General features: G+C 41.0%; 3 protein-coding genes across 23 annotated transcripts in view; 1 reads left to right on the forward strand and 2 right to left on the reverse strand.

Moving 5' to 3' along the window:
• The window catches only part of DDX25 (DEAD-box helicase 25), a 17,010-nt gene extending 13,776 nt beyond the window's left edge, over positions 1-3,234 (reverse strand). For 2 of the 4 annotated variants that reach the window (XM_023534683.1, XM_023534682.1), the window contains exons 1-2: positions 1,746-1,846; positions 1,180-1,315 (exon numbers count right to left, since the gene is read on the reverse strand). Coding sequence is in view for 1 of the 4 variants with exons in the window: in XM_011367100.2 (XP_011365402.1) it covers positions 1,180-1,315; positions 1,813-1,854; positions 2,118-2,184; positions 2,793-2,855 (308 nt within the window). In the remaining 3 variants the exon portion in view is untranslated. Of the gene's footprint in view, positions 1-554; positions 666-1,179; positions 1,316-1,745; positions 1,855-2,117; positions 2,185-2,792 lie in introns of those variants that run through there. The other 2 variants (XM_011367100.2, XM_023534684.1) reach the window with 2 other exon arrangements.
• Positions 3,235-4,177: 943 nt separating this feature from the next.
• The window catches only part of PUS3 (pseudouridylate synthase 3), a 9,338-nt gene continuing 3,697 nt past the window's right edge, over positions 4,178-9,818 (forward strand). For 2 of the 8 annotated variants that reach the window (XM_011367107.2, XM_011367111.2), the window contains exon 1: positions 4,277-4,541. The gene's annotated coding sequence lies outside the window, so the exon portion shown is untranslated. The other 6 variants (XM_011367102.2, XM_023534685.1, XM_011367106.2 and 3 more) reach the window with 6 other exon arrangements.
• HYLS1 (HYLS1, centriolar and ciliogenesis associated) overlaps positions 6,232-9,818 on the reverse strand; it is an 11,739-nt gene continuing 8,152 nt past the window's right edge. For 6 of the 11 annotated variants that reach the window (XM_011367113.2, XM_023534691.1, XM_011367116.2 and 3 more), the window contains one exon: positions 6,232-7,570. In XM_011367113.2, coding sequence (XP_011365415.1) covers positions 6,643-7,570 — 928 coding nt within the window. In that variant the 3' untranslated portion in view covers positions 6,232-6,642. Of the gene's footprint in view, positions 7,571-7,616; positions 8,235-9,589; positions 9,708-9,818 lie in introns of those variants that run through there. The other 5 variants (XM_023534688.1, XM_023534690.1, XM_011367112.2 and 2 more) reach the window with 2 other exon arrangements.

Below are 9,818 nucleotides of genomic sequence, written 5' to 3' on the forward strand. Positions count from 1 at the left end.
AAAAAAAAAAAAAAAAAAAAAAGCAAACACTTACAGTCTCATAAATACAAACTTGAAAGGTGCAGTTCTAAATTAAACCACTTTGCAACTGAGCTTCAAAAGTAATACTTAGAAATATATAATTTATATCTCAACTCCTGAACACATACAGTCATGCCCGTATAGTGGACTACTAAAATAATGAGCTATGCTATACGCCTGGGCTAAGGACAACAATAAGGGCCTAACATTGAACTTTCTGTTGGACTAAGCAAAAAAGGAGAAATTCATCTGATAGAAGTATATCACTATACCAGGAAGAGTTTTATTTTCTACATAAGCAGAAAACTAAATGAGATTTATTATTTCATTCTTTTTAACAAATAATAAACATTGTTGTTTTCACAGATATTTTCAGGGAAGAAAGAGGTTTTTTTCGATTATTCTTTTATCAAGTCTCTCTAGGAGCAGAAGACACACTGTTACCACGTCCTTCCTTTTAAATGCTTCCTTCCTGGCGTCTCATGATAGATATTAGAAAGAGGATAAAGTGAAGTGGGCTGGAACACTTCTACCTTCAATGGCATGCATATTTTAGATGTGCTTAATTGGCAGATTAATTAGTAGATAACTGGAAGCCAACTTTTAATCATAGGTAGACTTCTTCCATTTAGAAAGTGTCTGGGCATTGGGATTTTTTATTTTTTTTCCCCTTTACATAAATTTGTATCAATAAAATATATTTCCTTAATGTTGGCTGATAAATCCCTAGGAGATGCGAACACATTTGGTAAAATTATTCATTTTAATGCCATTTGAAATAAAATATAATTATGAAGGTAAAAGCTTGTAACTTATCTAAAGGTGGTGGGGAAGGGTATTTGGGTCATCAATGTCCCCGTACCTATATTCTGGGATGGAGAGTAGCAATATGCCTGTGTCAGGTTTAGCTATTCCTTTTACACACCAAGATTAAGATATTTTATCATCAAAACTGTTCTCAATTTACTGGACAATGCAGGTATTCTACTGTTCCTCTTTGGGCTATATTTTAATTGCATGCAAAATGTACACATTACATTTTAATATTGACTATTAGAATACAAAGGAGATCTCGATGGTTTTTATTATTAACAGATTAGTTTGTTCTGTGCTATGCTTTCCAGCATTTTCCTTCATTAAAAGAGTAAGAATACTCACAGCCGCAGCTCTTCAAATGTTTTCACTGAGTAGAGTGGAGAGCTGGGATCCTTTTGTAAGACTTCAACTCGGTGACTGGATTCTACTAAGGACTGCCGTATTAACTTGTTTAACAGTGAATTAGCTGCCAAATCCACTAGAATAGCAAAATGAAAAAGGAGATTTTGCAGGGGGAAAATCAGGCTCCCTGAAGGACACCTAATCTGCCTCCCATTCAGTAGATGTATATCAAACAACTGCTCCTATTTTCATCTTTCTTCTAAAGAAGGTTCCAGAAAGAATGGCATAGCACTGAGAATTCCTTTTTTTCCTTATGAGGATCCAATTTCTTATGCCTGCTGCTACACCAACCCTTAACTACAAGCAAGCCTACATCCATCAGCACCAGAGCAAACTTTTCCTTGCCAGCTGAAAATTCTTAAACTATTCCTGCATATTCCATTTCAACTTCCTCTAAAGAAATATGACCCACTCCTAATTTAGTATTTCCTCTGAAATTCACTGTTTATAAAGAAAATAGAAGCAAAGACGCTGCTTCTCCAATTGAGATCGTATTATTCACTCACACTGCGAAGGTCAGGATTAAGTGAAACAGGATGCTGGTAGATACATGCAAATGAATTTATCTCCTACCTACATCTTCTTCATCTTCTTTGGTGTTATCAATAGAATCATCTAAAAGGGTGGAAAAGAAACAATAAATGTAAAGAAAAACGCCATGCAGAAATGTAAAGTGTAATTATCCCAGTTTCTCTTGCCAGCTCTTCCCAGTGCACTGACAGGAAGGGTCATCCAGTGGGGTAAAAGACTGGGAAGGTAGTGGACCGTCCCGAATGTAAAATTAAGGGAGCCAAATGTATTTCAGTTGGCAAGGACATGAGGGAGGCAATGGTCTTTAATTAAATGAAGCCGATCTGCTTTACCCTAACAGCACTCACCTAGGTTTGGGACCGTAGTACTCTTAATAACCCGAAGGTTCTTCCGGGGGTGGGTGAGGTTTGAAAACTATTGAAAGACACAAATTTCAACCAATATTAGGAAGCAAGCCTTCAAGAAGCCCAGTGCTACCCCTAAGAAGGGCTGGAAGGGATGCAAGGAAGACCAGTTGAACACTGTTTCCTTGCAATGTTAAGTATGAACAGATTCCTTTCAGGACCAAGTCTCCTGTATGAATTATCCTAAAACTGGAGACTTTCTGCTGCCCCTATAGGCGCAATTCCGCTTTATAGGCCCCTAGTCTAAATGTGGCAGCCCTTGGGAGTCACACACGATCAGGGATGCAGGGATGTTGGGTAGAAAAGCGCGCTGGTAGATAGATGGAAGGAAACTAGTTGAGAATTAATGGTCATACAGGGAGACTAGGAAACTCAGGGCCTGGTTGGAACTACCAGCCGCTTTCCCTCACAGGGACTTCCAGGTGTCTTCATTTTGCCCTGTCAAACCAAAGGTCTCGGCTCTCTCGGGGTCTCCTTTTCCAGGGCCCTTTTCCAAGTCCTTGCCATGCTACATCTCCCCTCCACCACTGGACACCCCACTCCCCACCCCCAGCAGACTTCCCCTGGGAGTGCTGTCCTAGCCCCCGTCCCTCTGCCTTCCCGGTCGGTGACGGTTACGTGGCTGTTCAGCCGCTCGCTCTCTGCCGCCCCCGGGTCGCCTTCCCAAAGTAACGACGCCATGGCTGCGATCGCCGCTCCGGCCCCAGCACGTGCGTCCACCACGGCGAGGCAGGCCCGGCCCCACCCAGCGGCCAATGGGCTTCCTCAGGGGGCAGGCTCACGTGCTGCGCCCACCGCAGCAGAGCGCAGGCGCCGGGCTCCGGGGAGAAGAGGGGGGAGGGGGAGGGGAGAAGAGGAGGAAAGGGGAGAGTGCTGGGAGGAAAGCGGGTGTCGGAGGGGAGGAGGAAGCTCTGCGGGAAGAGGAGGGCTGCGGGAGAGCTTTGTGCATCAGCTGGGTTGCTCTTTAGGGCCAGCCGTCCCCCAACCCCTCCCAGATGTTGGAAGCCGGGGAGGGGCGCTGTCGCAGTGGACTTTCGCCTGAAGCTGGCCTCTGCTAAGCCAGGAGCGTCTTGAGACTCTGAGGGGCAACAATCTTCGCACTGATTCAAGTCTTCCTCCCTTACCCTTCCACCCACTCCCCAGGTAATTCTCCGGGTGGTTAGGCCGGACCCCAGAGCCAGTTCAAGTTATCGAGCCTTCGTTTTCCCTGAAATTTCCGCTTCTACGTGGTAAGAAGTCAGAAAGGCTGAGGATTGCTAGGGAAGTGGAGGGTCAGAATGAGTACGTTTCATCTAACTAATGAATTAGAAGGCGAAAGATACGAAGAGGAAGTTAAGTAGGTCAGGTTAACTTCCGTCCGTGGTCCTAAATGCCGATGATGCCTCCACAGACCGGCTTGTATTCATTTTAATTCTGATGTGTGCCCTTGCTAAAGCAATCCCGAGAAAACTGTTCTTTGTGGTACGACCTCCACCTCCTTCCTGCACTACAGAACCTGGGAGAGAGTCCTTCTAGTACTGACTGCTGAACTTCGACCAAAGAACCAGAATTTTTCCAGTTTTCTAACTGGAATCTGAGATTTGGTTTTTGTCTCTGGAAAAGCCTACAAAAACCTAGTTGTGCTCTCTCCGTGGTGCTGAAGTCAGATTCCCAGCTCTGTTGGTTGCTCGCAGGCTCCGCAATTGTTTTGAGGTTATCATTATCCTTTTCAGCCCAGACATGTGGTTTCTAATAATAAGTGTTTTTGATTTGCAGCGGTAACTTTGTACGAATTTAAGTAGGTATGAAATAGTGCCAGTTTCTTTCATCTTAGTTTTCGTAGAAGGGTAGCAGACTTATGAGAAGTTACTTCTCTATTATTTAGAGCACCAGAATTTTCCGTTTATTGTTGTACTAACGCAGGCCTTAGGTGGAGAAAGGGTGGCCAGACTGGAAAACACTAGGCTACTTTCCATGTCAAGCCTGCACGCCCATTCTTAGAACTACATTTCCCACAATGTTGGACTACAATTCCCATAAGGCCACAGGAGCGCCCGGGAGACGCAAAGTGACAGCTTCCTGTCCCGCGAAAAGCTGCGTGGCCGACGACCGGAAGGTAAGTGTTGGTTTTGCGGGGTGGGTTATTTTCTGGGTTCTTCAAAGAGGAGCTGACGGGTAGGCAAACAATTGGACGTTTCTCTTTCTTCCTTCCATTTTCCAAACCTTGATCTTTTCAGGAAAGCACCGGTATATGGAAGTGGGACCTCGCTTCAGATTCTGTGTTAGTGTCTGATAGTTCTTGGAGCTCCTGGCGGAAACTCGCAGCAAGAGGAGCTGCTTTAATTCGATTCTGAGAGGGCCCTTGGCCTGTGAAATCTCGCTGCCTGGGTGAGAATCGTTTGCTCATAAAACGAATACTAGTAGAGGTCGGGGTCCCACTAGGTTGTGGGACGGGGGAAGGCATGGCGATATTTTTCAGATGTCTCGGGATTGCTTTCTAATGTTAGTGGTCATAGGTGCATGTCTCCTGACCCTGTGGTTATTGCTCCTTTTTCCTTCATTGGTTTAAAATAAAGTTTATCATGGGAACGCTCTTTTTACTATTCCACTAGTTACTAATATTTTCGAGACTAAAACCCTTTTAAATCATTGAAACTAGCGATGGCTGTTTTAGTGTTCACAGGCGATGCTTGCTTGGCGTACGTACGAATTCTCTCTTTGCGTTAATTTGGTGGTCCCCCTCCAGGTGTTACATGTCTGCTCGGGAACCACTGTACTTCACCCTGAGAAAAGGGTATGGTGTGCTGAAGAAAGCGCTGTACACTCAGGAGTCTTGGTCTCAAGTCTTGGTCTCAAGTCCTTATTACTGGCGCTTAACCCCTTGTGGACTAGTTCTTTGGTAAATAAGGGGTTGAACTAGATAATTACTTTCAGAAGTGTTATTTGGTAATATTGAGCATTGAGATGCATAATAAAAAGAAGGTAAATCACTGGAGCGTTTTGCTGTAATTTGCATGTAAAAATATCATGTGGCTTTTAACTTAAAAAAAAAAAAAGAGGTATAAAGAAAATAAAAACTACCTTTAATCCCACTACCCAGGGTTAGGTTTCCACCTTTCCTTGTGCTTTGCATGTGTATATGGGTGTGTGACTGAGATCATACTGCATAGTTTGCAACCTGTTTATTTCACTTGCATTTTTCCATTAGCTTCCCATGACTCCCAGTGACTTATGTTCTATTTAATCACTTAACTATTGTTGGATAGTTTACAGCTTTTATATATTTTCAGTAAATATATCCTACATGTATCTTTGAAGCACTGATTATTTCCAGCAGTGGAACTGGGTGCATGAACGATGTAACTTAAATGTTACAATGTATTTTAGCAGATAGGTCAAGGTTATTCATTTTTACACAGCTGTTTTTCCTTGAACAAGCAAACTATTTCTGCTATCACTCTTAGGGCTTCAAATGTTAAAACTGACAATTCCCAGTTTGTAGGTGTTCCTTATGGGATTAGAAGCATCAAGAACAAGGAGATTCAATTTAAGGTGACCAGAATTAGTGTTTTAGTCTGTGCCCAAATAGGCTAAATTTATTTTGGGTTTATATCTGCATCTAGTCCATATGTTAGCAGGTTGAAGTGCTCTTGCATAGTGGGAATAGCTTCACGTGATTGGCATAATTTCTAAGACCACCTCAGTGGCAAATTATAAAAAGCATGATATTTTAGAGGTAACACCCGGAGGGCAAAATATTTAAATAATTTGAAACAAAACTTGGGTTAGAATCCTGTATGTCATATAGTGCTATTGTTGAACATCTATTAAAAAGCATTTAACAGTTATCTGGATTTACTGTATTTTCCCTTTAGTAGTGGAGGGTTTCTGTGCTGTTACCTTTCTTCTTTCCTTTAGAATTGTGTGTGTAAAGGGCAGTTTTTGTTCCTTCCCTTTGGCTCTCATTATCTAGGTGGTGAGAGTATTTATGGGGTGTACAGTTGGAAGCAGAATCATAACTCAGGTTTGAGATCATCTTACTTGGGAAATTATTTAGGTAAATATAAGGAGAAATCCATAAATTTCCAAAATTCTTTAATGGATAAGCTTAATGCCCAGCAACTTTAAAAACACACTAATAAAAACAGCAAGTCACATTGGCCAAAGGTACAAAGATTATAGAACAGAAATAGTGCTGACTTTACTTACTAATCTGACAAGTAGAGAAAAGACCAGGTCAGTTTTTCTTTCTCTGGCATGATTTCTCTTATATTGCTGAATTTGCGAGTGGTATTTTGGCAGTTAAGTGGTATCTGGTAACAGTGTGATACACACTTAGGAAAGATCAGTGATGGGTGAAGTCCTTACTCTAAAGTTCCATGGGCTTTTGAGTCAGTTGTTTCTATTTAAATAAAAGGATATAAATAACCAGGTTATTCCAAACAATCCTATGAAAGGAGAGACAGGTTAAAAAAAAAAAAAAAAAGACTTAAGAAGGAGAAAGAGGGAAGGGAAGCTTCTTGGGCATGACACCATTTGCAAGGTCACAGCGAACACCCCAACGGAGGGCAGATCTTTTCTTCTCAGTTGGTACTAGATAATTGTTTGGAACATATATATGCTGAGGCTTGAATTGGGGTTCTGCTCGAGAAAGCATCTGTTCTCGGATACCCCAGCGTAATTCCTTCCTATGGTCTTCACCAGGTAACCGCATTGCATCCCAGTCTCGTTTATACTCAAAATAGCGAGCTACCCGGTCTACCTTGCCCCGGTTTCGGCTTAACTGGTCCAGCCTTGGGAGAATAAAGGACTTAGGTCGGCTGGCAACAATCAAGTCTTGTTCATAAGCTGGAGAGCCCATTCCTTCTCTTCGTAGATAGCAGATGAGCTGATCTTCAGAAATTCCTTGGTATTCATGTGGAGGATTACATTTTTCTGAAGTGTCAACAGGGGATTCCCTGTCTTCCTGGAACTGCAGGTTCATCAGCCTTTCTCTTAAGTCCCAGAGATCCACATCACTTTCTGTACCAGACTCTGATCCACTGATAATTGACTCATCTGTCACTAATACTTCCCCATCTGGCTTCCTACGCAGCACCTTTCTCTTCATCACTGGCTTTCGGATCCTTTGGGAGGCTTCTGAGACTGTTTCTGAAGTGATATTACTTTCTGCATGTGGGTACTGCAGTTGCACAGGTAGAACAGGTCGCTTTCCTGGGGTAACCGAAGCTTTGCTGTAGGGATCATATTGCATAGACTGGGCTTCTCGCCTGACATCTCCCTCACCATGCCCTGCACAGATACGAGTGAAAGCTGTAGCAGCCACTAACATTCGTTCTTCTGGATCCATATTGGCCCATTTTTGTGCACCAGGTGCCACGAGTTCCTCCATTGGTCCCCCTACACTGTAGGACCTTCTGCAAGAGAAAAAACTCATCAGTTCTGATAATAAATTCCCAGCTTATTCCCTTCTTTGGTTCATTCCCTTCTTGTCTTTATAGTGGCCAGGAGAAAGAACGGCTAAGGCAATCATAATGCAATAGTTGTATAACAAAATATAGGTTAGTACTAGGTAGAATGAGAACAGTTTGGAGGGGCATTAACTCAACTCTAGAAAATCTATTACTGCTTTCATTTCATTTCTTACTCACTCCTACTTTCTACTGCCTGGTAGTTCTTGCCACCTTTAGTAGTTCCTAGGACAGGATAGGTAAGTTATGGCTTTAAGAAAAGCTTGATACATGAACGGGGTGTAATGCTTAATATACATTTTGTATCTAGCATTGTTCTATGTGCTTTATATTAATTCATGTAATTCTCACAACTGTGGGATAGGTACTCTGATTATCTCCTTTTCACAGATTAGTAACATGAGGCATACAGAGGTGAAATAACTTTGCCCAAGATTAAGTGGAGCTGGAATTCGAACTCAGGCAATCCGGCTTCAGAGTGCTTGCTTATAATAACGAGAGCGATTTAATCCAAAACCCCCACAAAAGCGGTAATATGCATGCATAGTCTTATGCGTAAGCCATCTGGATGCATCTTCAGTTCCCAAGCAAATCTGTTCATTCCAGTACCCTGTCAATGAAATAATTTTTAGTGCCCAAATCAACTAGCCAAATATCCAATGCTGGTTTCCTGACTGGATCTAAGACAGGTATCTCCTGCCCGTCATTTATTTCCTGTGTCCCTACCATTTTTCTTTTTAGCTGACAAAATACATGCACATGGTCATTTGAAGCAAAGTTCCCCTCTTGTCCTGTGAAGTTTCCCTCCCAAATGCAGTTTCTTATAATTTCTCCAGTAATGTTTCATATTCATATGCACATTTTTTACCACAAAGGAGCATGTTGTGAACCTTTCCTGAGCCTTAAAGATCACCTTGGTGACCCAGCTCTATTAGCACATGTAGACTTCATTCATTTTGTTTAAAGTTGCACAGAATTCCAATGTATAGATGTACTATTAATTTTTCAACTAGTCCACAATTGATTAAATTTAGGCTTACAGTCTTGTTTTAAAATAATGTTAAAATGAATAACAAATAAATTTTTCCATACTTGTGCAAGCATATGTGTATGTTGAAAGCTAGAAATGTAATAGGTGGGTCAAAAGGCATGGGTGTGCTCATTGTGATAGCTGTTACTAAATGCCCTCGAAACTTGTGTTATAGTGTATTATAGAGCTTGTTTCTCCATCCCTTCTCCAAAGTGGTGTGCTAGCAAACTTCTTAGCCTTTGCAGTCAGTTTGGTAAAAAATAGTTCTCGTGTAAATTAACATTTATTTAAACTGAAAAATTGAGCATCTTTTCAGACATTTATTTTTTCTTTTTATAAAATGCTTGTTTCCCCACTTACCTCTCAAGTTGTTGGACTTTTTCTTATTGCTCTTTATATTAAAACCTATTTATATATTCATGAAATACTTATATATTAAGGAAGTTAGCCCCTTTACCATTATCAATTTTTTATTCTCAGTTTGTTGTTTACCTTACCTTCTGACTTTATTTTTTGCTGGCAGAAACTTGTTTCTGCGGTGTTTTACTTAGAAATGCCTTTCCCACTTGAAGATTTTAGAAAGCTATTACATGTTTTCTTCTAGTACTTTCATAGTTTCATGTTTTAAATTTTTAATCCATCATAGATGGAGAAATTCAAAGGGCAAAAATTAAATGTGCTACCCAGACTTAGATAACATAGTTAGCTTTAGAATAGATGTGATGATCTGCTATTACTGCAGTAACCATTAGTCGTATATTGTCCAGTACTGTCCCAATTTTAAGGATGTAGTACAGCTGTCCTGAGTTTTTTAAAACATGCCAGGAATTTCAACAGTGACATCTAAATTACATTATCCAAACTAACTCTTCTAACTGCTAGAGATACAGAATATGCATTATATTTGACTTAAAAGAATCATGATGCTTAATTACCGTCTTTCTGCCATCAAAACTGGTTAAAGTGGGAAAATCGTGACTCCAGGTTCTAATTCCAACACAAAGTACGATCACTGACAAATTTCTTCAGTCAGGCTAGCTTCTGTTGTACCACCTTTAAGACAGAACTAAGTATTAGATGATAGAACACAGAAGCCACTAATTTTATCTGAAATACTGGAAAGCAATAGAAATTCACAGTAGATATATACATTCCATATAAACA

The sequence above is a fragment of the Pteropus vampyrus genome, unplaced genomic scaffold, assembly GCF_000151845.1.
Source record: "Pteropus vampyrus isolate Shadow unplaced genomic scaffold, Pvam_2.0 Scaffold130, whole genome shotgun sequence".
Lineage (NCBI taxonomy): Eukaryota > Metazoa > Chordata > Mammalia > Chiroptera > Pteropodidae > Pteropus > Pteropus vampyrus.